Raw genomic sequence first — 27,268 nt, forward strand, 5'->3', positions numbered from 1 at the left:
ATCCAACGTATCTTATCATGAAACTTATTTAGCAGTCATGTGTAATGAACTGAAATGACCTGTATGTTTCTGATCATAATTAGGTAAAGAAAGTGCAGTGAAAGGAAATTCTTATCATGAAAGTTATTTAAGGTCCCGTTCATTTCACCGATTCGAGTTTTACTACAGTAAAAAGCTCTTAGAAACAGTCACATCTAACTTTTTTGCCACAGTAAAAAGTCCCCACATAAAGTCACATCTTAACTCGAATTAAAAACTAAAATCAGCGAATTAAACAAGCCCTTAACTATCATGTTGGCCAGCCTAATTTTGCACTTTTTCTTTCTTTAGCTGATCTCATTGATGTGGTAACTTCAGATATTCCTTTTGTGATCTAAATTCTGATACACAAATCAAATATAAAGGAACTTTTCTATGTGATTTTTGCTTTCATGTTCTTGGGATCTTCTAACTGTAGGTAATTTTTATGTTTCCTATTCAAACAAAACTTCTCAACACGTAAACCACTTGATTGTATTATATGAAAAATAACAATAAGTTTATGGTTGATCAGATTCATTCATCAATCAAATCATTATAGATATCTTTTCTTGGTGCTCATCTCCTACTAAGGTAAAACAATTTTTTGGTTTACTGTAAAATGACAGAGAAATGAAAAATAACTTTTAGTCGTTTTTTATTTTTTGTTTTGTTTTCTCTTCTCTCGAGCATAGAGAGAGAAAGAGAGATATTAATGGGTTTTTTTACACTAAAAATAATCTCTTGATAAAACTACTAAACACATTTTTAAAAATGATTTTTGTCTGAGATTAAAAACGTTTTCATTCTAATTTTCATACAAAAAATAAAATCATTTTAGAACGAGTTCCAAACGCGTCCTATAATTTTTTGTGACTATGGAGAGGATTATGAGGAAGAACAAGATTGTCGTTTTCTTTCTTTGGTTTCAAAATTTGCAATTTTTTTTTTTGTTTTGTTTATTTGACTTTTGAAATTTTGGCTGGGCAGCTTGGTCCCCGTCGGAGGAGTCACAGAGTTGGTGCATTGCGAGCCCAGATTGCTGGTCGGGCCACCGTCAATAAAGATGATGACGACGACATTGCTAAAGATTGCTGCAGCTTCCAAGGATGCCAAACCCTCTAATCTGAGTTTGGATTCGAAAGCATCTATCAATAATTTTGTAAGCTCACGTCGTAAGAGCTATCGATCATGCATCATCCAACAATCTTTAAAATGTACTATATAAGTAAGGAAAACATATTGTCCCCATCATAGATTTGCCCTCATAAAATGATTAGAGAAGTAATAAGAAGAAATGTTTTCATTTGAGTGCAAAAGAGTACTGTAAAGCAATTGTCTATCATAGTATCCATTACACTATATATAATCAACCCGTTTAGTTCGCCGATTCGAGTTTTTAATTTAAGTTGAGATGTGACCTTATGTGAGTCTATCATAGTATCCATTACACATATACCTCTAGGCTTCTTCTATTGTGAGAAGCAATGTCATGTATTTTATTTTTAACTCTTTCTATTGTGTATTTAGTATTGAGTTAATTCTCTATATTTAATTACACTTTAACTAAAAATAAATGTAAAAAATCCTTACAAACATAATTGTACATATCATTCACGGTGTAGTTTTATTTTAATATTAGTTGAGTCACATGCTATGCACGTAGAGAAAAACTTTATTGGTTGGATCTCGTGCTAAAACACATGGCTTCCTTAGAAGTCAAGTTTATTAATTGGTGAAAGAGGAAAAAGGAAATATTTAAACAAATCGCATAGAAAGATAATTAAATGTATACAGGAGATTTTGATTTCTTTAAAACTTAAATAGGGACATATTTAAAGGATTTATTTTGATCAAAACAAATTGACAAAAAAAAAATATTTATCATAACAAATGAACTTCCAAAGAATATTAGGAAAAAAAAGAGACAATTGGCAAAAGCAAAGACGAAATAATAATAATAAAAAGTTTAAAAAGAAAATGTAATGACCGAGCATGTAAACAGAATTATAACCTTATATATATGTGTGTATATAGTGTGATTATCTAAGTGTAATTGATTTTTATTACTTTACGTCATCAAATTTCTCATTAAAAACTCGTCTATATATGTGAATATTTTTTGGGAGAAAGAGATAAATATGTCAAGACTTGAGATGAATATAAATTAATAGGCAAATAGTTTACATAAATTAATAAATAGGCCAAATTACTATTTTCGTCCATAACTTGTTTGGTTATGAACCATAACTTGACAAGTTATTGTCCATAACTTGTCTGGCTATGAACCATAACTTGACAAGTTTGTCCATAATTTATCTGGTTATGAACCATAACTTGACAAATTATAACCTATTAATTTCTATAACTAAAAATTACCCTCTATACTTTCTTAAGCTTTTCATATTATTATTTCCCATATTTTTTCAACCCTATGCGGAGAATTTACTACAAACATTGTGGATTGTGTAGTGGAGAGTATCAAAACAAGACGACTAAAGTGCGTAACACTCATTTCCTCAAGATCTTCTCCCTCTTTGTCCATTTTGCCCCCTCTCTTCCTTTACAAATATTTCATAATAGATTATATTTTGGACCCAAAAATTTTAGAAAACTTTTTGTGATCTAAATTTTTCAAAATTACATTTTGACTCGCAAAACTTTTTAAAAATACATTTTGTTATTTTTCACCTTTAAATTTTTTAAAATTAGGTTTTCAACCCAATGATCGTCCCTACTAGTGCTGGAACTTTGGACGGGCCGCCCGAAAAGCCCGAGTTTTTGTCCGAGCCCGAGCCTGAGCCGCCCGAGAAATTTGGGCCGCCCGCCCGAGCCCGAATTTCACCTTGAACGGGCCGCGTGCTTGTATTAGGCGGCCCGAGCCCGCCCAAATTGCCCAAATTATTTAAACTTTTTTTTTAATATTAAGTTATTTTGTGTTAAAATTTATATATATATATTATAATTTGAAATTTGAAATGAACACACGAACTATATAAAAAAATTCTTTCTTTATTAATTTTTAAATTTATAATTCATGATTACCTCATTAAAAATTTTACCAAGAAAAACCCAATTGGGATAAAAACTTGGCAAGGAAAAAAGAGTGCAATCATATTGTGACGAATTACAAATTTTACAAACTTACAAAGTTATACAATTACAAATACAATGTCAAAGGTAAATACATATTTACAAATTACAAATTTACAATTTAATTTAAAGCTAAAGGATCGTCTTCAAAATTAAATGTTAATCGATTAAATTCATCGATCCATTATTGGCTTGCCGGTGAAATTGTATCTTGTAAATGTTGATCGGCCCGATCCCAATCCTTAATGCAAACCAAGGCTTCAACATTGAGTGACTGGTCTTTTAAAATAGAGATCATCAAATAGTGATGAAGTTATTAAACCAAACCAATCATTGAGTGACTTTTGATAAATTATCAATTTACTTTGGTATGCAAGTAGAAAGTTACTTTGATATAGAGTCACAAAGAGAGTGAAGAAAGTTGAAGAAAAAAGAGGATAATTAAGAGGATGAGGAGAGATTGTGAACAGAAAAATAGATAAAGATAGAAAGAAGAGTGATATAGAATAGAAAAATATGAGTATCTATAAGAACAAAATCGGCATTATATAGAAACAACACTTTTTAAAAATAAAAAATAATAAAAACGTGATGGCAATGTGTTTCTTTCCTTGTGTATATTGTTTTTTGAGGAATCCTTTTATCATGTGATTGATTATAAAAAAGGGTCAAGAATGTGAAAACTGAAATATTAAACTGCTAAAATAGGAATTTGCTCTTTCTATTAAGGAATTGTGTGTTTACCTTAATTAAAAATTTAAAAATTTAAATAACAAATATGGGCATTGGGTCTAGTGGTATGATTCTTGCTTTGGGTGTGAGAGGTCCCGAGTTCGATTCTCGAAATGCCCCAATTTGTAGCAACTAATATTTTCGGGCGGTTTTGGGCAAATCGGGCAACTCGGGCTTCGGGCGGGTCAGGCAGTTCGGGCATGGTCGGAAAATTCAAAAAAAATTCGGCGGACGGCGGTATAGGGCAGTTAGACGGTGGCGGGCAAGAGAGTTAGTGTCAAATTCGGGCTGCCCGAGCCCGAACCCGAAAATCTAGCTTGGGCGGGCGGGAGATGGGCTTGCCCGCCTGAGCCTGAAAAAATTCAGGCTTCGGGCAGCCCGCCGACCCGAACTTCCAGTACTAGTCCATACTCGACTTTATTTGTTGTCCCATTCTTAACCACGTCATCAATCCGAGCATGACCTTAACGATGATGGTCCCAATTCAACCATATTATCAGCCATGGCCCATTAGCCGGACCCTCGACAGTGATCCTGACTCGACCATCTTTCAGCCCAACTCCAACGAAAATTTTGACTCAACCCTAGTACCAATCTCGGTCCATCAATCTAACCTTGATGGTGATCCTGATCCAACCTAAGTAAGGTCCCAACTCGTCAACCTGACCCTGGTGGTGGTCCTTACCCGCTGCTTGACACTCACGACACCAATGTTGATCTAGTTTGTTGACCCAACCCGACACCGATCCTAACTCATTTGTAACCTTAACTTTAGTATTGACCACAATCTAAGATTTTTGTTTAAAAATTTTTTGAAAACAAGAATTTATTTTTATAATTTTTTTTAAGAAAATTGATGACAACTATTTAAAAAAAATGAGGTCACCAAATATGTTTAAAAAAAAAAAAAACGTTATCAATCAAGGTCACTGTTTAAATAAATGTTATCAAATGAACCCTTTTTCAATCTAATAATAAGTGTCGCCTCCTTTTTGCTCTCAGCACACATATCAACATTGTCCTTTTATATTGCTTTTTACTACGTAGTCACATGAACTATACGTAATTAAAACTATTTAAAAAAAAATTAACATTTCATTAACGGAGTATCAATATTGCAGTTTATGTCAAGCTTAAGGGATAATTTTGTGCCATTTTAAATTATAGAGGGTAAAGTAGGATAACCACTAATTTTTTGAGTCAAATTTGATATTAATCTTTCCCAAATTTTATTCAAAAATCCAAATATTTAGGAATAAAGTAAGTGTTAAAATCAAATTTGATATTAATCTTTTCCAAATTTTATTCACAAATCCAAAACTTAGGGATAAAGCAAATGTTAAAATTTTATTGAAACATTCAAAAATTTAGGGATAAAGTAAAACCTGAAAACAAAAAAAAATACAAACAAAAGGATAACCACATTAAGCGCCAAAAGCTTCTCCAATCCAGAAGGATTTGACTGGGATTTCTGGTTCTCGGAAGTTTGTGGTGATCATCGACGTAAGGGTACGCTTCCTTCTCTTATTTCTTTTCTTCTCTTCTCTCAAATGAACATTTTAAGAAAGAAGAAAAAATGACTTCAGAGAAAATAAAAATTCGATTTTCAGTTTAAGGTACTTTAGATTCAGCAGTAATAATTTTCCCTAAAAAAAAAAAAAAGAAAAAGTAAATAAATAAATGGCACAAGCAATAGAAAACAAAAACAAAAAATTGTGAAACTCCCGAAAGGGAAAAATTCAATTATAGAATAAAGTAGGAGAATAGTGCCAAAAAAGACGTAAAATGGTTGGAGTTGAGAGAGGCGTTTTTGAGTGATGACAAAATGGCAGTACGTTCATGGTTACTTCCTATCATGATCAAATGTAAATATTTAGTTTGTTTGGTCCGCGTGTTTAAGTCAGTAATTTTGATTCTAATCTATTTGGTTCGTGTGTTTGAATCAGTGATTTTAATTTTAGTCCGTTTGATTCGCGTGTTTACATCAGTGATTTCGATTCTGAATTTAAATTTTGTGATAGAACCATTTGCGGAAATTTTTATATTCAAATTTTTCGTAAGAGAAAAGTACTGTAGCAAAAATTAAGTACTATAATAGAATCAAAATCATAGTTTTAGACGCGTAAAACAACCGGAGCCTGATTATTTTGTTTGGAATCTCATCTTATATATATGTCATACGTATTATGTTAAATGACAGACCACCACTTTGTACTGTTGCTGTTGCATGTTCTTTACTGCAGTACTCATACAAGAAATTAAAACTCTCATCTAAAGGCTGGTTGGGAGCTTTCATGGCTGCCTCCTACGGCAATCTTCTTCCCGCGGATTCTCGAAAGTCCTTGAACAAGGTCAGTTTCAGCTTGTTAAAGCTAATTAGCTTTTTGTTAATTAGATTTTCTTAGAAGGAAAGAGGGGTCCCATGGTTAGTAAATAAATGTTAAAATGCAGATAGTGTTTGCGGTTTTCACTGCTTTGCTCATGTTTGCTAGTCAGGCCAAGGCCGTCAAACTCGAGGATACTATTTCATGGTAATGTTTTACTCTGCTACGGCCTATGCATAATTGCAAACTACTTTTGCCATCGATTTCTTTTGACGTTTTAATTGTTTTAAACATAGCACCAAACCTGGTTGTTGTCTTAATTAAAGGTGTTTTGTGCCTGTCAATATCGGGTTTACGTTTTTATTTGGAGGGATACTTGGAGGGATACTGGTCAAGATATTGAGACCAAAAGCTCATCATGAAGGCCTCATTGTTGCTACTTGCTCCTCAGGTATCAGTTTTGTTCTTAGCTTCGGATGTTCTTCTTGTGCTTCAACTCAGTAAAACTCTAGGACCTTGAATTTCTCTCTTCCTAGTTAGCTTAAATTCTTTCCATAATTTGCACCCTAAAACTTTTTCTCTGTTTCAAAAATAGAAACATCGTAATCGATGGCTGACATTACGAGCCCCTCTGTTGCTTTCCGGGAAGACATTTGTCAATTTCCTTACAAACTTTTTTGGCAATTTTCTGAAAATGAAAAATTTAGTTTAGTTAGAGTTACCTCTCTCAGAATGTTTATGTCTTTAACCATTCAATAACTGAAAGTTTCTTTATCTGTGACTGTTTCGTGAGGTTTATTGTCTGTTAATACTGAGAATTTTGGTTGCGACTAACTAGATATGGCGATATCTTCCAATTTTGACAATCTTCCAAAAGAAATTATGTCTGAAATCATGTTGAGACTTCCGGCTGAGTCTTTGATGCAATTCAAGTCCGTCAACAAGTCCTTTCACTCATTTGTCTCTTCTCTTGTCGAAGATCCAAAATTCGTGGCTAAGCATCTCCGTTTTTCGGAAGCCGACTTGTCTACCCCGACATACTTTCTTACGTATGGCCTCTGCCCTCGTAGAAATTCAAGGGTGCAGGAACTGGAATTCTATCTCAAAAGTGGTGTTTTGTTGCTTACCATTCTTAGTGACCGGGGTAACAAGGATGAGAAGATCCACTGTGCCATTGAAGACCTCAGTTTACCGCTAGATACAGTTTTAGCTAGAAAGGGAAATCCTTTGATTTTGAGTACGGTTTTTTGCCTGGAGGCTTACCATTGTAATGGGATCATTTGCCTTGCTAAAGACGGCGAGAAAATTGTTTTGTACAATCCAACGCTGCACAAATACAAAACATTTGTCCTAGAATCATTATCGGACCCTTGGGAAATTTTAGGAACGGGGTTCGGCTGGGATTCCAGAGCCAACGAGTACAAGTTTGTTAGGATCTCATGTGATTCTAATACTCTGATAGCTGCAGTGTTTGATTTTGGTACCAATCATTCTTGGAGAGGAATTAGCATTCCAGAATATGTTCACAGCAGGCTTTACAGTTGCGTGTATTGCAAGGGAACATGTTATTGGTTGATGTGTAGTACAGACTTGATAATTTCTTTTGATATGGGCAATGAGGAATTTCATACCATACATTTGCCTGATGATTGCCAACAATACGAAGGCGGTGCTTTGGGACTCACTTTGAAGGATGATTCCGTTTGTTTGTTTCGGTATCCTTCAAGACCTGTCGGTAGAGGGCAGATGCTAGAATCCATTCAGATGTGGGTGATGGATATTAGCTCTAATGGTGGTGTTCAAGCTTGTAATTATTCCTGGAAAAAATTTCTAACAATTGAGCATTTGGAAGAAATTTATTATCCATCAACATTTTGGAAGAGTGATGAACTTCTTATGAAAACTCGATTTGGCCGAGCAGTATCTTACAACATTGGCACAAGAAAGCTTAGGGATCTTCATCTTCCTCTTCATGGCATGGAAGTGAAGAGTATTCGTAATCCGGTTCCTTTTATGAAGAGTTTAGTGCCACTCAAAGCACAAAGAAACGAAAAGGGCAATAAATAATCAAGGATTATATGGTGGTTTTTGGATTATGCAAGAATTGTATTTTGGAACTGAAATTTGGTGTTGTTGTTGCCATTTGACTATGGTCTATTTTCTGTGTTCTTTTTCTAATATAGATGTTCAATGCTGTTTTTTTTTTTTTTTTATTCTTTAAATTTAATTATTCCATGCTTATGATAAATGCCGGTAATAGTTAATGCTTCCTAGTATAAGTAGAAGATACTTAGCAAGTTTTAGAAACGGCAACTGTATTTTCTTCAACTCCTGCCAAAAGAGTATATAAAGTCTCGTTCACTTCGCGGATTCGAGTTTTCAATTCGAATTGAGATGTGACATTTTTTGAGAGCTTTTTACTGTACTAGAAAAAGTTAGATGTGACATTTTTTAAGAGTTTTTTATTGTAGAAACCTAAAACTGAAAACTCGAATCGGTGAAATAAACGAGGCCTAATTATACGCATATAGTTTTTGGTAACCTCACACACACACACATATTTAATGGATCGAGGCAGTCAATATGTTGGAGAAAGTTTCAATTTGTTTTCCATGTAGATTTCATAAACTAGGCAATTCCTCTTGGACCCCTTAAAAGGTAACTAAATTGTTTAGGGTGCGTTTGGAGCAAGGATCCGTGCCATAATTTGGATCATGGTTCGTGGTTCGCTATAGTGTTTTCTCTCAAAAAAAATACATGTAAACCGAGAATGATTTTGAATCATAGTTCTGAATTTATGAACCAAACGTCCCCTTAATACCATGGTGCTTTTCTCTGTTATTTTTTTTTATTTTATTTTTCTTTGAAAGGAAACACATTACAGGCAGGTTTGCCACAGCCCAGTAATAAAGAAAGCCATTATTTTATTTAAACCCCTGCGAAGTTTGTTTTTGATGCAATTTGCGAATTATAGGGAGTGAACTTTTTTGTCTTGGTAAATTCAGTTACGTCAAGAAAAAAAAAATAGTAATTTTGAAATTAATCCTTCGTAAATTCTCCTAATTTTTTTTCCTTTTTTTTTTTTTTTTTTTTTTTTTTTTTTTTTTTTTTTGTAAAATCCAAGCCTTTAGGAATAAAGTAAAGGGTTAATTTTAAATTTAGCCTCCATAGAATAGTGCTTGTCTTAGTTTGCTCCTTATATCTCAAAATGACAAAAATATTCTTCATGAGCTTAAAATAAGTCACAATTTTGTTACTTCCATCAATGAGATTTCAATTTTTAACAGTTTTAATAATGTGTGTGTCACGTGATTCCTTGAAATGGTAACATAATTGATTAAAATAAAATATAATTGAAAATTCTAAAAAATAATTTAAAAAAAACCACAAATTTTGATCTCATTCTAACCTTAAGTGTTACCTTCTCTTTTACTCGTAACGTCCACCTTGTCATCGCACTCTTAGGCCCCGTTTTTTTCACTGATTCGAGTTTTACTACAATAAAAGCTCTCAGAAATAGTCACATCTAATTTTTTTGCTCCAGTAAAAAACTCTCACACAATATCACATCTCAACTCGAATTAAAAACTCAAATTAACGAACCGAACGGGCCCTTATATTGCCTTTTATGGTTTTACCAACTAGACTCGCAGAACACGTGTAATTAAAATCATTAAATAAAATTAAGGTTTCAGTGATGAAAGTACCATTATTGCCTTTCATATTAAGCTTGAGGAACAATTTTGTGTGATTTTAAATTATAAAGGACAAAGTGAGATAACCCCTTTTTTTTTTTTTTAAGAACTGATCATTTCCAAGTTTTATAATAAAATTCAAAAAATTAGAAATAAATTAAATTTAAGAGAAATTGTACTATACAGGCCAATTTTTTTAAACCGTTTTTGGTAAAGAACATAAATTAAAATAGTAAGAGTATATAGCAAATTTTAAAATTTCAGTAAAAATTTCAGTATGTTGTGTTTTAATTTTACTCATATCTTATTTCCTCTCCAAACTTTATTTTATTGTTCTTCTTCTCCGCAATATGGACAGGCAATCTTTAAGAAAAAAATAATATTTTAACCCTTACAATTTATATAAATTATATTTTGACCTTTTAATTTTTAAAAAAATTGTATTTTAACCTAATTTTTAAAAAACTTCGCATATGTCCTTGATAAATAAAAAATGTACTAGGTAAATCCATCATTTACAAGTTATTCTTGAGGTCTTTTAGATACAAGCTAATAATTTAGTTTAATAGTTAATTTACAGGGCACATCCTTTCTTACCAATAAAAAGCATGATAAATGACGAATTAACTAGGTAAATCCTTTATTTACAACTAAAAGCGCCGTGAATAATGAATTTACTTAATAAATGCTACATTAAATCCTCTCCGAAGTGAAGTCACGCCGAGAGCACCTTGAAAAAGACCCTGCTACGGGTCTCGCTAAAGACACCACTCCGCAAAAAGCCTCTGTTGTTGGAGCACCCAAGCCTTCGGAGCAAGCCTTCGACACGTTGCTTACTCGCAATGACGTTCTTGCCATCTTGGAGTAGCATGGTCACGACGTCACTCCAGAGGATGCTAGGTACTTGCCTCAGCCTCCTTATCCTTCAGAGCTCTACTAAAAGCCATATCCTCCAGGGTATGAGACTCCCTCCTTCATGCTCTTCGACGGCCGCAAAGGGAACCTGAAAAAGCACATTAGCCGCTTCCTTGATGGTCTCGGCAAGCATGTTGGAGATCGCGATCATCGCCTCCGAGAGTTCTCCAAGTCCCTCACAGACGGAGCATACACATGGTACACTACCTTAGCTCCTGGCTCCATTAGAACTTAGGAGGACATGGTTACTCGTTTTTGTAGGAAATATTTCCAAAATGAGGAGAGAGTCTATTGATTTTTGAAACGATTTTAGATCCGGAAGCATGTATCTACGGATCATGTATAATATAAATTATATTAATTTATACGTGAATAAATTAATCTAATTAATGTATTACGTTGCGAACGATTAGGTCGATAACTTGAGTTCTTTGACTACGAACAATCCTCGTCCAAGCTTTCTAGGAAAACCCGAATCTTCCTCGTTAAGTCCTTAATACCTGCAAGACTTAGAGTGTGGGCTCTAATTTAGAATTTTAGGATTGATCACTCGCTAATTTTTCTTCTACCAATATCAACACAGGTATGAGGTGGAACCGAGAATGGAAGAACTTTTCTTCTCTTCTTCTCTCTAGTTTCACAACATCACTAGAATGTTACACGCTCTCAAACAAAATGTCACATGCCTGTAAGAGCTATGTTACATGCCTATCTCATAGGGGAAGGGAGAAAATTGTATTCTCTAATTTTCTATTGTCTCCTATTTATATCGGAGGATCCTTTTGCTTTAACTTAAAGACAAAGCAATAGATAATTGGTTATCACTTTATTTTAAATCTCATTGAAAATACCCCGTTCATTACACTAATTCGAGTTTAGAATTTAAGTTTTGCTACGGTAAAAAGCTCTCAGAAATAGTCACATCTAACTTTTTTACTACAGTAAAAAGCTCTCACATAAAGTCACATCTCAACTCAAATTAAAAACTTGAATTAGCGAACTAAACGGGCCCATAGTTTCTCATTTAATTTTAGAAATAAAATTTCTTTCTTTCCTTATCTTTGTATGGCCGGCCCACTATATGGGATATCTCCCTATAATTAGCGTCTACTTCTACTAGGAAAAAGAGATAACTTTCTCCTTTTATCCAGTTTCTAATTTTGACTCAAATTCAAAACTAAATAAAGTCAAACTTTGATTCCCTTTTGAATTTAATTGAAAAACATGTAAAACAAGTAAACAGAATGTCTTGGAGAGCAAGCAATCGAAACCCATAGAGATTCTCTCTGTGGCCCAACCGCAGTGTGTTTCAAAATGAATTAATTTAAATAATTACATTATTTATTTCGAGTGATATTAATTCTCAAAAATTTACCTTGTCTTCCAAATATTACAAGGATGAGTGATATTTATTTCGGGGTCTCCGTTATTCAGAAGCCGACGTCTCTTCCCCCACATCCTTTTTTATGTTTGGCTTCCGTCCTCTTAGAAACTCGAGAGGTGTTTTGTTGCTTAACATTTTTAGTGACAGCGGTAACAGGGATGAGAGGATCCACTGCGTGATATAAGACCTCAATTTACCGCTAGATGCATTTTAGCTAGAAGGGCAAATCCTTTTATTTTGAATTCGGTTTTTTGTCTGGAGGCTAACCATTGTAATGGGATCATTTGCCTTACTAAAGAAGATGAGAAAATTGCTTTGTACAATCCAGCGCTGCATGAGTACGAAACATTTGTCCTAGAATCACTATCAGACCCTGCGGATATCTTATGGGTTGTTTGGTTAGAGGATTCGTATCCCGATTCGAATTATGATTCATGGTTCGCTACAGTGTTTTCTCTCACAAAAATACACGTAAATCTAATCTTATGATTCTAATCCATGAACCAAACGTCTCCTTAGTTTCGGGGTTTGGTTGGGATTCCAGTGTTGGATCCTTAATCTAATATTGGGCTTATATGTGAATAATTATGTGTTGTAGACTGTCGTATAAGGTTAAGTTTATTTAAAGTGGTCTACTAAAGTTTGGGTAATTTGAACTTTAATGTATATAATAGGGTGTGAGTCTTTAATGTGTAGAGACTTAAATGTAATTTTTATTTTTATGATGAGCTAAAATAGAAATACTAAAAGATAACAAGGAAATTATTTATATATATAGTGCTTATGCTCCTCAGATCACACGTATTTTCATTCTATTCTTTTCTGACATTACATTATCAGAGAGAAAGTGAGAGAAAATTAAAGGATTCTCTAAAAGAATGTGTTGATTTGAAAGACATACAGCACGACTCTAGAGAGTAATTGATTGTTATGGATTCAGGTACGCTTCCGCATATTAATCTGTTGATTCTTGGTGATTCTAGAGCCAACAAGTACAAGTTTGTTAGAATCACATGTGATTGTAATGGTTCGATGGCTGAGAGATATGATTTTGGTACTAATCAATCTTGGATAGAAATCAGCATTCCAAAACATATTTGCTGCAGCCTTTACAGCCGCATTTATCGCAAAGGAACTTGTTATTATTGGTTGATGGATAAGCCAAAGTTGATGATTTCTTTTGATATTTATGTGCAGTGAGGAATTTCATACCATACATTTGCCTGATGATTGCCGACGATGATTTCAAGACTGTTATAAATAGAAAGCCAATCCAATATAACAAGAAAACACAAGAACAAGCAGAACCAATCGGATGTACGATGATTCCAATCGGATTTTTTTGTCAAGGCCAGAAGATCAAAAGACAAGAAAAGAAAACAAATGTAAAAGAACAGAATTATTATCAGTAGTTTCCTTAGTAAATTAAAAACTCTCGTTTCCAGAAGACTTTCCCATCAATGCATAATTCACATTCAAGTACCTCTTAACAATTACTATCACGCAAACCAACATATTACAAAGGTAGAATTTTTTTTTCTTTCTTTTTTTTTTTTTTTTAAAACCAAACCCCAAATCCTAATGCCTGAAATGAACTAGTTAATCAAATATATCTGTCTCCAATTAGACCACTTGAGTAGCACCACTTGAAGGGTACTGACGAGGTTGTGAATTGTCATCCGAGAAAATCTCATGTTTCAAAAAATCATACTTCTCACCATCACCCCACAAGGCGTAGGCCTCCTCGCCATGCACAGCGTCGTCGCCGATCAGCAGCTGATCCTCCGGCATCCTCAACGGCATCACCGTCTTTATCGCAATGCAAATAACTGACGTTGCGACGAAGTTCCAGCCAATAATGAAGAGCCCGCCCACGAGCTGTTTCAAGATTTGCACACCCCCAGAGCCGCCATAGACGGCTCCGCGGGAGTTGGTGACGGGCAGGAAGAGGGAGCACAGCCGGGGCTCGGCGAAGAGCCCGGTGAGGAGGCCCCCGAGAAGGCCGGCCACGGCGTGCGTGTGGAAGACGCCGAGGGTGTCGTCGATTTTGGGGAAGAGCTTCCACCTCTTGTCTATGATCATCATGGTGAACCATGGCACGCTTCCGGACATTACTCCCATTACTATGGCTCCCCATCCTTGTACTAGACCTATATATTTAGTAACAAATAGCTAGGTTATTTATGAATAAACACAAGTACACACTTAGGTCCCGTTTATTTCGCTGATTCGAGTTTAGAATTTGAGTTGAGATGTGACTTTATGTGAGAGTTTTTTACTGTAGCAAAAAAGTTAGATGTGATTGTTTGTAAGAGCTTTTTACTGTAAAAAAACTCAAATTCTAAACTCGAATTAGCGAAGTGAACGGACCTTAAAGTTTAGGGTTCATTTTCATTCTCAGTTTTTTTTTTAATTTTAAAAATTCCAACTTTATTTCTCGAAATTCCAACTTTATTTATGAATGGACACCAGTACACACCTAAAAGTTTATGATCCTTATTTTCAGGTCAAAAGAAAATGATCCTTTATCAATATTGGTGCTCCGTTCCGTTTCCTTTTGTTATTATTATTATTATTATTATTATTATTATTATTATTATTATTATTATTATTATTATTATTTTTGGATGATATTCATATATATATATATATATACGTACATGCATACATACCTGCGCCAGGAGTGATGCAAACAAGGCCAGTGATCATTCCTTGGACAGCTCCAATGACTGAGGGCTTGTTAAAGAAGATGACATCAAGCCAAGTCCATACGAGGAGGCTGGTGGCAGCGCAGATGTTGGTGTTAAGAACGGCCATAGATGAGTCCGTGTTGGCCGCGTAGGGATCTCCACCGTTGAATCCTGCCCATCCCATCCACAGTAGCCCTGCCCCCGCCAACATCAACAATACGTTGTTTGGCGGGAATCTCTCTCTGTCTTTCTTCGCTCTGGGCCCCACCTGCCCATTTTCATCATTTTATTATACAAGCATCATATTTGTTCTTTGAAGAGTTGTTTATATATATATATATATATATATACACACACACACATATATATTATTAGGAAATGTTTTCCATCCGGCATGTACTATTTGATTCGGCGGAAGACATTATATAAGATTTATGTTGAATTGTATAACTATCATATGTAAATATACAAGACATGTGATGAATTATACAACTTGTCATACAACTTATACATATTTATAATTGTACAACTTTCATATACTAAATTGTACAAGACATATGCTGAACTGTACAACGTGTAAATATACAAGACTTATACTTAATTGTACATCTTTACATATAAATATACACAATTTATGTTGAATTATACAACTTCCCAAAAGCCCTCTTCCACGGTTTTAAGTCAAATATATCATGCATGTAATCATATTTACGCAATGTGACAAAGACTTTTTTGTTTTGATTGCTTAAGAAAAGACTTTTTGGTTTTGTAAATTCATTTAGATTTAATTTGATATAAGACAGTAAATGTTGGAAATTGGACACTTAATATTTTTATTGAACATTAAAAAAATGATAATTTAACAGAAATCGATAAAAATTTACCACAACTCATTTTTATATTACCTAGATATCATTCTTAAAAAGTTACGTGTATATAAATCCATCCAATTGTTAACTATTATATATATATAGGTATATTCATATGTATATAATATTTACATGCGGCTAAAGTCAAAGGCAATTATTCATGAATCATGACAGAATTAACTAATTTTTTATTTGCTTAATTAATGTTCATATGTAAATGTGCAGAGAGGATAAAACAGACTGTAAATGTTAATTTGTTTAACATGTTTATTTTTTGACTTTTCTTCGAACCACTTGTGTACTTTGATAATATGTTATAATTATCTTGATGTCCGTTGGGAACAGTCATGCATTCACGTAATTTTTTCCACGGAAATAGTAAAAAATATGCCAATATGAAAAGTTTAAAAAAGTATATAGGTTAACTTTTAGTTATAGAAATTAATAGGTCATAACTTGTCAAGTTATGGTTCATAACTAGATAAATTATGAACAAACTTATTAAGTTATGGTTCATAGCCGGATAAGTTATGGACAAAAATGGACAATAACTTGTCAAGTTATAGTTCATAACCAGACAAGTTATGGACAAAAATAGTAATTTAACCTATTTATTAACTCATGTAAACTATTGGCCTATTAATTTTAATTCATCTCAAGTCTTGGCCTATTTCTCTCTTTCTTCCTTTTTTTCTAGCTCATGATTACATAAGAAAATAAGTTTTCTTATATATTTCATAGCGACTTTAAAGAAAAATTAGAGGACGCACTTTCTTTAGACTTTAGTAGTGCAAAATTAACACCCACTACCTTAATGCATCACGGATAAAGCGCTAGCTACATGAAAATTTTCCACCACTCGATCATCCTAAAGAAAGTTTGAAAAAAAAAAAATAAATAAAAGAGATCTAGTAGGTCAACATAAAAGATTCATATCTTTAATGGTCAGATCTGTATTAAAAACGGTCCGTTTTATATATATTTTTAATTATCATAGATAAAGCGCTAGCTACATGAAAATTTTCCACCACTCGATCATCCTAAAGAAAGTTTGAAAAAATAAAATAAAATAAAATAAAAGAGAGTGTATCTAGTAGGTCCTAAAAAAATGAACATAAAAGATTTATATTTTTAGTTGTCAGATCTATATTAAAAACAGTCCGTTTTATATATTTTTTTAATCTGATTTAATTTTAATTAGAGCCAACTATCAGGAATTGGCCCAAGAAACTCTCTAAAGAAAAATCATAACACTAAGAACTGGAAATAGAAGGAAAATGTACTGTACAAGTCAACGAAGTCATCTATATCATCCTTTCTCTGTTTTCTGCTGAAAGTAGTCGTCTCCGTTATTACATATTCACCTTGATTACTTACCTACCCAATTAAACTTCATGTTATACTTTCAAAAGTACGTATTTTTATGAATCACTGAGTCAATTTTTCTACCTTAATTTCTTTGCGGATCTTACCATATCCTCCATGTGAACGTATTTTCTCAACTTCTTGTTTTGTTTGTCGTTTTCCAATATAGAAAAATGATCAACATACAAAGAAAGAAACTTATAAAATATATAAAGTAGGTACTATTACTAACCCAGAAAGCGGCGGTAAAGCCCGCGATCCCGGAGGAGAGATGAATAACGTAACCGCCGGAATAGTCCATGACTCCCCAGTGGAACAAGAATCCGCCGCCCCACAAGCTGAATGCTCCGACGGTGTAGCTGAACGTCAGCCAAAGCGGCACGAACATCATCCACGCTTTGAAGTTCATCCTCCCAAGCACCGATCCCGCCAGCAGAATAACCGTGATCGCCGCGAACACGCACTGGAACCACACCATTGTCGCTGCCGGATAATAAGGCGTTACCATCGGCGTCTCCACCGTCACTCCATCGGAGTGGTAGTGCGTCGTTGCAGGGAGCTTGGACTGGGAGATTAGGAAATTCTGGCCGAGGGCTGGCCCGGCTTTGCCCCAGAAGGGGAGGAGCTTTTCGCCAAAGGACATCTTGTAGGCCCAGGTAACCCAGCAGATTACCACGGCCGCGAAGGCGTAGAGCGCCATGAAGGCCGAGTTGACCGCCCACTTCTTCTTCACGATGCTGCCATACAGGATGACCAGCCCCGGGACGCTTTGCAGGCCTACCAGCGTGGCCGAGATCATCTGCCACGCGTTGTCGCCCTTGTTTAGCCAGTCAGGGACCGACAAGCTCGGGGAAGAAGGTGCGGTGGCCATGACTACAAGGTTTACTGTTGCCAAACTAGTAAGTCAACTGGAGACGGGAAGTAAGGTTTATATTTAAGGGAGGAGGACTTGGGGGAGAAATTCAGTGTGTATAGGTTTTTTTTTTTTTTTTTTTTTTTTTTTTTTTTTGGGGGGGAGAAAAAGTTTTTTTTTATAAATTTTTTTTTTTTTTTTTCATTGGTTGGTGAAAGAAGACTTACTGCTTACAATTAAGTTGCTGCCTTGTTGCCAACTTGTGTGGGCCTCACATGTTTAAATCATATGATAATATGTATTTCTCATACATATAAATATAATTCATAATATAATTAGGTGATTCATAATATAATATATTATAATTCATAATATAATTTAATTGTCTATACCATGCATTCCGACTTTATTATAAACTGAACTGATAATCACATATTTTAATTTTTAGTTAAGCGGTTCAATTTCTATTTTAAAGTCACAAATATAAACATCCCTTTCCACCGAAATTCAGAAAATAATAGTGCTAGGCCGCTTAGCCAAGTGTAATGCAAAATGCATGCATCCCAAGTGTTTCTAGAGGAAAAGCCCAAGATTATTTATTAATATTGGTCTCTCAATTGCGACTAGTTAAACTATCAAGTTCCTTTTTTCTATTGCTTTGAAACGGAGAAGGTTGTGTGATGAGATTGGGAGAGAACAACTATATATAAATATATATATATATATATATTAAACTTTTGTCGTATGCAATGGACAATTGGGTTTGACATATATATATATATATATATATATATGTATATATATAAGACAAGTGGGAGGGATATAGGAATCTGTGGACTGTGAATCTTTCTACATTAATGATGAATATTCATTTCCTTTAACATTATGGCGTGGGTACATATATATATATATATATATATATTATGGATGCACAATTTATATGCTATAAAACCATTTTTATCTTCAAAATCAAACTCTTATTTTTCTCACTGTGATACTAAATTATTCAACTTAAACCTTAAAAGTTAGAATATTTTCACAAACAATCATCGTCTATTTTTTCTATAAAAAAAATTATTTTATATTGATCATTACTTGTTCCTTTCAGATGCTATCTGGAATTCCTTCTTGCTTTTTACCTTTTTTTTTTTAGCAAGAAAAGTATGAAATAGAAAGACAAACAGTTGCTTGATGAAGAACTAGCTAGATTAGGATGTTTTATTTGTGAATTATATAGTTATCCATCAACGTCTATTTCATCTTTAATATTTAATGATTAAGATTATATTTTATTTCTGATAATTATTTTTAACTTTATCAAGCCTCTTTACTATGAGTTTAGATCTGCATAAATACATTAGTGATCATAAAATAAAATCGTTTCCCTAATTTATATTTTATATCCGAGGCTAACAAAGGTAGTGGGGCATGGTGGCGGGGGTAAGGGAATGAGTTTTTAAGGTTTGAGTTAAATTACGTTTAATTTGCTGTTTTATCAAAATAATTAGTCAAAGCAATAATTCTTTCACATATTTTTTAGTGATAAAATCATCGTTAAAACCCACCATCCATTCATTAGAAAGGAAAAAAAAAAAAAAAAAGACGAGGCAATACAAAAAGATCAAATATACTGGTATATATATCACCGTCCATCTGCGGTTAGAAATTGCAATAAACATATTACGAAAGAAAAACATATCAAAAACTTCAAACTTTTTACGAACTTATATTATATACCTAGAATCAGAATTAAAATATCTTCGCATACTAATCTAGACCCGCATTAATCGGAACAGTTGAGAGTCCAAAGCCAAATGGGAAAAGCGGATCATAATGCGCGTCACCAACATTCATAGGGAGCTGATCAACAGTCCTGAACCAAGTCATGGAGAGCTTTCCGGTGAATCCATAGTCCCCAAAGAGGACGTCGGCCACTCCGTGACCGGCTTCGGAGCCCGGCAACCACGCGGCGACGAAGGCGTCGACCGACGGAAGATAAGGCTCAATGACAAGAGGACGGCCGGAGACCAAGACGACGACGCATTTCACTTGGCCACAGACGTCGGCGATCACGCTCGGGCCGGGTTCCGCAATCGTCAAGTTCAAGCTGTCGCCGTTTGTCTCCGCGTATGGTGGCTCTCCGACGACGACAATGGCGTAAGAGAAGTTGCTTGACTTGACGAATGCGGGATCGGGGTTTTCGCTGTATAATATTTCTGTGCTTGGGTCTACTGCTTCTTCTATGCCGCTTAGTATGGTGGATCCTGTTAATTGGCATATGTAAAATAAAGTTATTTATTTGGTACAAGTAATTATACATGCATTGATTGTTTTGATCAATCATAGAATATTTACATCTAGATAGCATATTTGGGAATAAAATATTGATGGAATTAGCTCACAATTCCTTCTAGAGGTGTTACATAATGTATGACACTAAAAGCCGTTTAGTTCGTTGATTCGGGTTTATAATTCGAGTTGAAATGTGATTTTATGTGAGAGCTTTTTACTGTAGCAAAAAAATTAGATGTGACTGTTTCTGAAAGTTTTTTACTATAGTAAAACTCAAATTCTAAACTCAAATCGGTGAAATAACGGGTACCTATATATACTCTATGCTGCTTATAAGGGCCACAAGAGGTTTCTTTTTAGGGAGAAAGAAGAAAATAGACCAAGACTTGAGATGAATTAAAATTAATAGGCCAATAGTTTACATAAGTTAATAAATAGGCCAAATTACTGTTTTTTTCCATAACTTGTCTGGTTATAAACCATAACTTGACAAGTTATTGACGATTTTAGTCCATAACTTGTCTGACTATGAACCATAACTTGACAAATTTATCCATAACTTATTTGGTTATGAACCATAACTTGACAAGTTATGGCCTATTAATTTCTATAACTAAAAATTGGTCTATATACTTTCTTAAGCTTTTCATATTAAACTATTTTCGTTCTTTTTATTGTTTCAAAAGAAAAAAAATGAAAACATAAGTAGAATTGACTGACAATAGCATCTCTGCGAAGTGCAAATGATAGTTAAAGATCAAGAAAAATGCCAGAGACAGAGAAAGAGAGACAAAAATGGTGATAATGAATGCTAGTGATAGCTAGGTTATAATATTGCTCAAAGCTTTAAACTTGGGTCAGGTTCATTAATGTCACGTATGTCAACACGTCCTGTGATGTATATTACCATACATATACAAGCCAGATAGGATGTATATATAGGGTGCGAACTTGTTTTAAAATGATTTTATTTTTTGTATGAAAATAAAAATGAAAAAGTTTTAAATATCAGACAAAAATCATTTTTGAAAATGCATTTAGTAGTTTTATTAAGAGATTATTTTCAGTATAAAAAAATCTATTAATGTCTCTCTCCCTCTTTCTCTACTCGAGAGAGGAGAAAACATAAATAAAAAATGAAAAACTGACTAAAAGTCATTTTTCATTTCTCTCTCATTTTACACTAAACCAAAAAATCGTTTTCATTTCTGTTTTTTTGTCTTTAATTGTGCCAAATGCCGTTTCTCTCCCGTTTTCATTTTTTCTTTGTCGAAAAACGTAAAAAACAAAAATAAAAACAACTTCAAAGACAGCCATAGCATTTTTCTAGCAAGTAAAACGATGGATATCGATGTATAAGGACGGACGTACCAATCGTCTGATTGTCGCCGGAAAATCCCTGCCAAGTGAGACTCCAACCACCACACTGGTATCCTAGATTGTTGGCATGGGTTCCTGCAACGAGTATTCTAGAAGCCTTCTTTGGAAGTGGTATGATAGGCCTATCTGAAGTTTCTCCGTTCTTCAATAAAACAAGTGACTTTCTCACGGCTTCCCTTGCCAAATCTCTATGTTCCTATTATATTATCCATTATAAATTAACACAACTTTTCATCAGCTATATGTACACGAAGTTGTTGTATTATGACCATATTAACAAGGCATATATACATGTATATATAATTATATATATATATATATATATAAGTTCAACTTACTTGGCTTCCAAGCTGGTTCACAAAGGTCTGGTCGGCCAAGGGCTCTTCAAACAAACCCATCACAAATTTTACTCTTAAAATTCTCTGAACTGCATCGTCAATACGACTCACTGGGATGCGGTTGTTGTTGACATGGTCAGTCAAAATATCGATGAACTCTGTATGGTTGTGAGGAATCATAACCTGAAAATACAACACAAACAAGCAAGCAAGCAGTGCATACTTTTCATATTCAGCAGTTGATTCTGAGGAATCAATAATTTAATTAGTACATCTTTTTTTGTGTCTTGTGACCGAATTTTATAAAGTGTAAAGCTTAAATCTGTTGCTAAAAAATGACAAAAAATGAAATAAAATGGTGGAGATGTTTATGTGCACCGACAAACCATGTCAATTCCAGCTTGAATAGCAGCAAGAAGTGAATCAGAGTAATTTGAATGGGGTAGGTCGGTAATCTTGTCAACTCCCTGCCAGTCAGAGATTACAAAGCCCTGCAATTTTCATGTACAAAAGAAATTATTATATGTTACAATGTTTTTTTCAAGTATTATTTCTGAAACTTTTACATAATTAATCATGTACTTCCACCATTCTTTTCTTTGCATACATACCCTAAACTTAAGAGTGTTCTTGAGGAAACCGGTGACGAGATCGCGATTAGCATGCATCTTTTTGCCATTCAAACTGGAATAGGAAACCATGACAGTGTTTACACCTTTAATAATGGCGTGGTAATAGGCAGGCATGTGAATGCTTAGCAATCCATGCCAATCAATCACTGTGTTGTTCTCATTGATGCCCTTGGTGGTTCCTCCATCTCCCACAAAGTGTTTAGCACAAGCTGCTACCTTATCCCTTCATTATAATTTCGACATATATAAAAATAACAAATTTAGTAATAGAGATCAGGAAGTTCAAAGCTCTTTGTCATTCCAATCCAATCTTTTCAAACTGTAATACATTTGAAAAACTAATTTCTTAGAACTCTACTTTTTCTTTTTTAATCTTTTTCAAGTTCTAGCTGTATGGCATGGACAGAAAGTGCAAGACTCTAAGAAGTAAACTTACCTCCCACTGCCTAAGACCGGTTGGTCTAGTGGCACTGGGAGTTTTGGTGGGATGGAAAGAGAGTGCAAGTTTGATTCGGTGTTGTATCAAAAGGAAAAAAAAAAAAAAAAAGTGAAGAACCATTAAACGATTAAAAGTGAGATTATGTCATTAAATAGATAGAATCACAGTTGGTATCAGAATTGGTATCCTGCTATTCTACTCCACGTCGTCACTCGTCTACTTTGCCACAATCTAAATAAGTTGAATTAAGTTTATCTTAAGTAAATTACGGTAGCTAATAGATAACGTCTTTTACGTAACGACATAATCGGACGATTGACATGCCAAAATCGCTTGAACGTCTTCAAAAATACACTTACCTCCCACCAAGATAAGGAACACCTTTTCTTGCATTGGCGGGTGGCTCACCTTGCAATCCGAGAATGATATCAGTCATTTCTATCACAACATTGGGATCCTCACTATAACTTTCATAGCATCTACCCCATCTGGGGTCTCGGCACACCTAAAATATACACAATGGTCAGTAATGTAATTATAACTAAATTTCCCAAAAAACAAAAGAAATTAAAAAAGAAGGGCAATATTGGAATAAATATATAATACCGCAATGCATGGTGCAAATGCGTAATTAATGCCAGTAGCTCTAACTTCCAGGGCTGTTGCGGCACCAATTCTTTTCACAAGTTCCTTATCCCTACAAAATTGGAAAATTTTAAAATTAATAAAGGGAGTGCGTAGTCATATCTTTTTCTCTAAATAATAATGCCAAATGACAATATTTGTGTATAGAACATAAAACCATGTACTGTCACAAATATACAATTTTCCAAAAGGATACCAAATGAATATTCTAATAGTATAGTCATCACGAGACTTTTGTTTTTCAATAGTAATATTGCGACGTCATGTACGCAAATATACCGATTCAAATTACACGTTTAATTTTGTTGTTTAAAATAGTATCTAATCAATTAAATTGTGTCACATCATTAAAAAAATTGAACTATCTTTTTTACTAATTTTTTCTTGATTTGATATTAAAAATTAGACAACTAATTTGAGTCCCAAATACACATACTATAATATCTAAGAATACTATCGTCATATATGTTTGGGATTTTCCTAAAGATACCAGATGAAATTCTAAACATATTAACAACAAAATTAGAAACAGGAGACTGCGGTTAGCAGCTGAAGCCCTAGGCAATTTAGGAAATTGTTTAAGGCCCCCCTTGAAATTAATTTTTTCTCTGCATTTATAATAACTCTAATATTCTTTTCGTATCATAGATTTAAAAAAAAAAAACAATTAAGGGAAAAAACCATCAGCCTAAAAATTGGTAGAATTGAGTTAAAATGTATTCTTGAGAGTAGAAAAAATAATATCTATTTTTTAGGCATTACTAAATTTAAAAATTTTAAACTAAAGTTACTACTATATACCTTGTAGCTCCAAGTCCAACATTATGTGGGAAAATGGTGGCCTTATAAACATTGTTGTGGCCATGAACGGCATCAACACCATAAATCATGGGTATCCCAAGCCGACTTGAAAGTGAAGCACGTTGAAGCTCGTTGACCTTGTTGATCCAGTCACCGGCCGTCGCCCTCAGCCGCGGGACGTGCCCTCCGCCGCTTAAGATACTGCCGATCGAGTAGTCCCTCATTGTGGTTGCCGTGAGGTTCTCAAGGTCCAACTGCGCCATTTGGCCAATCTTCTCGGCCAAAGTCATTCGTCCCAAAAGATCATTTATTCGTCGATTTATGGGCAGCTTTGGATCCTTGTATTTCAAGTACGCTTCTGATTCTGCTGCTTTTGTTACGCTTGTCATGCACAATATCATGAAAAAGAGTCCCACTAAAGGGACTGAAATCGCCTTTTGCATCATATGGTAATTTTACTCGACGTCTCTCCGATCTGCATGCATGATAAAGAAGAGATTAAAAGAAAAGAAAAGGAAAAAAAAAAGTGATTTCTCTACAAGAAAAAGTAATTCCAGGAATCGAACTGATCATAAGCCATACCTATGATTAAGTGTGTGTTTTTCTATTCTGATGAGAGGATGCGTGGAATGGGATCGTTTAAATAGAAGAATCTGACATGCAGGTAAATACTATATATATATATATATATTGGTCTAATCTCACTCAACGGCAAAATATCTTGCTGGATAAGGGTGATTTAGTTTTGATTCCGGATAAGATTTTAGTTTTGATTTTCGGGTAGAGAAGATTTTTGACCGTTTTCTTCTTTTGCTGAGAATAAACTTAAAAGAGCTGGAGTTTCGGACAGCTTTTCTTCTTCTTGTTTTTTTTTTTTTTTTTTTTTTTTTTTTTTTTTGTATGAACTAGGTTTAAACTTTTGTTTTCAAAACAGAGAGAGAGAGAGAGAGAAAAGTTGAAAATCTTAGATAAAAATACGATGGTTAAAAGAAAGTCAAATTCTATTCTTAGGAATTGATAATGTTAGCAATTTCTTAATTATTAATAAAGTTAGCAATTTTGCAATTAAGAAAGTTTAATTTTTACAATACTTTGATCATAGAAGGTTAAATTTTATTTTGGCTTAATTCTTGAGTCAAATATAAGCTAGTTTTTTTTTTCATTTTCGGAACTATTCATTTTCTAATTTTATTTATAGGTTTCCTTTGCCGTTTGATGCAATTTAGCCCATAAATATGTTAGTCTCATCGTATCTGTATCTAGATTAAGAGGTAAAATTTTTTATGAATGAAATTTGGTAACTTTTTTTTTATGAATGAAATTTTAGTGTTTATAATTCTTATTTGTCTAAGGGTTAATATCACAAATGGTCCCTGAAATTTACCCTTAATCTCATTTTAGTCTCTCACTTTTAAAATGTTCCACAGTTAGTGTCTGAGGTTTTATTCTGTTTCAATTTTAATCCTTCTGTTGACTCGGTGTTAAATATTTAATGAAATCTGTGTAAATTAGGTACCATAATTGAAAACAATTAAATCTTAGGGACTATTTGTGGAAATTAAATTTTAGTTTTTGTATTATTTTAGTCTCTAAATTTTAAATGTTTCCAATTTTAATCTCTAATTTCCACATATTTTGTCAAATATTTAACACTTAGTTGTTAGAAATACCGAAACTGAAACAAAATAAAATTACAGAAACTAATTATGAAATGTTAGAGACCAAAGTAGAATTGAGGTTAAACTTCAGAGACTATTTATAGAATTAACCCTTTTTCTAATTTTCGGTATTACACAATAGATCTTTATTTAATTTATTTTATTTTATTTTATCTTATTATTTTTTTTAAGTTCCGGTACATCACAACTATTCCTTTTAAGTTTATCTCATATCCTTCTTAGCTCTTTATAACATATTATTGGTATTGAAGACCAAAATATTCGATCAATCTAATAAACCCTTTCTTGACTTGCATTAAAATACACTCTCATTCTAAACACACACTACACATTATTAAATTTACTTTTTACACGTCTAATTACACATTATTAAATTTACTTTTGCACATCTTATTGTTTCAAAATTATCTTTTCACACCTACTATTTTATTTTAATTCTTTAATTTAGTATTATTATTTCACTATCTTTTCTTATTAAAACTCTAGACATGGAACATTTTCACAGACATAAAGAAAATTTACTATTATGAAAATAAAGGATGTTTACGGTAGTAAATTTACATTTGTTGACGTTGCTATTTAATAATTAATAGTGAATTTTCTATAATAAATGTCTTTAGAGAATAGAAAAAAAAAAAAAAAAAAAAAAAAAAAAAAAAAAAAGGAAAAAAAAAAAAAAAAAATTAAAAAAAAAAAAAAAAAAAAAAAAAAAAAAAAAGAGGCACAGAGAAATGATAATATTGAAGTATCAAATTTAAATGAACTGGAGGGTGTAAAAATATAAAGTTGTAAAGAATTAATAATCTTAGGAAAATAGTTAAGAATAATATTGGAATAATAGGGGTGTATAAAAAGAAATTTTAACAATGTAATAATGTAAGATGTATATTTAGAAAGGGAGTGTGAAGAGTAAACAAGAGCGTGGCAATAAAACCACCTTTAAATTAATTATTATTGTTCCATTAATATACAAACAATTACATTTTCAAAAAAGAATTATACAAGAAAAACGCGCTTAGTTGAACCATTGTCAAAAAGTTAAATGCAATTTTACTCTCGGATGTCTGGTACCATCATTGTGTAATGCCAATCGGCATTTGTTAAACACTTTTATGTTTCCTGTG

General features: G+C 33.5%; 2 protein-coding genes across 2 annotated transcripts; both read right to left on the reverse strand.

Annotated features, from left to right (window-relative positions):
* Nucleotides 1–13,481: 13,481 nt before the first annotated feature.
* On the reverse strand, nucleotides 13,482–18,049 carry LOC21399208 (ammonium transporter 3 member 1). Its single transcript, XM_010088411.2, has 3 exons — nucleotides 17,318–18,049; nucleotides 14,834–15,119; nucleotides 13,482–14,311 (listed from the first exon to the last, which is right to left on the reverse strand). The coding sequence occupies exons 1-3, from the start codon at nucleotides 17,954–17,956 to the stop codon at nucleotides 13,785–13,787; spliced, it is 1,452 nt and encodes a 483-aa protein (XP_010086713.1). The 5' UTR covers nucleotides 17,957–18,049; the 3' UTR covers nucleotides 13,482–13,784.
* A 1,656-nt stretch (nucleotides 18,050–19,705) lies between these two features.
* Nucleotides 19,706–25,064, reverse strand: LOC21399209 (beta-glucosidase BoGH3B). Its single transcript, XM_010088412.2, has 9 exons — nucleotides 25,048–25,064; nucleotides 24,466–24,940; nucleotides 23,626–23,716; nucleotides 23,379–23,524; nucleotides 22,560–22,803; nucleotides 22,335–22,439; nucleotides 21,949–22,131; nucleotides 21,602–21,806; nucleotides 19,706–20,202 (listed from the first exon to the last, which is right to left on the reverse strand). The coding sequence occupies exons 2-9, from the start codon at nucleotides 24,909–24,911 to the stop codon at nucleotides 19,706–19,708; spliced, it is 1,917 nt and encodes a 638-aa protein (XP_010086714.2). The 5' UTR covers nucleotides 24,912–24,940; nucleotides 25,048–25,064.
* Between the last annotated feature and the right edge of the window lie 2,204 nt (nucleotides 25,065–27,268).

This window comes from Morus notabilis, unplaced genomic scaffold (assembly GCF_000414095.1).
Source record: "Morus notabilis unplaced genomic scaffold, ASM41409v2 Scaffold985, whole genome shotgun sequence".
Taxonomy (NCBI): Eukaryota; Viridiplantae; Streptophyta; class Magnoliopsida; order Rosales; family Moraceae; genus Morus; species Morus notabilis.

Bases quoted from the DNA above. Each gene is read 5' to 3' on its own strand.
- LOC21399208 (XM_010088411.2), bottom strand. From the start codon at position 17,956: ATGGCCACCGCACCTTCTTCCCCGAGCTTGTCGGTCCCTGACTGGCTA. The intron at 15,120-17,317 runs GTTAGTAATAGT...GAAAATGGGCAG, and splicing joins GCTTTACCGCCGCTTTCTGG to GTGGGGCCCAGAGCGAAGAA. The intron at 14,312-14,833 runs GTATGTATGCAT...CTAAATATATAG, and splicing joins TTGCATCACTCCTGGCGCAG to GTCTAGTACAAGGATGGGGA.
- LOC21399209 (XM_010088412.2), bottom strand. From the start codon at position 24,911: ATGATGCAAAAGGCGATTTCAGTCCCTTTAGTGGGACTCTTTTTCATG. The intron at 21,807-21,948 runs GTAAGTTGAACT...ATAATATAATAG, and splicing joins TGAACCAGCTTGGAAGCCAA to GAACATAGAGATTTGGCAAG. The intron at 20,203-21,601 runs GTACGTCCGTCC...GCCAATTAACAG, and splicing joins CGGCGACAATCAGACGATTG to GATCCACCATACTAAGCGGC.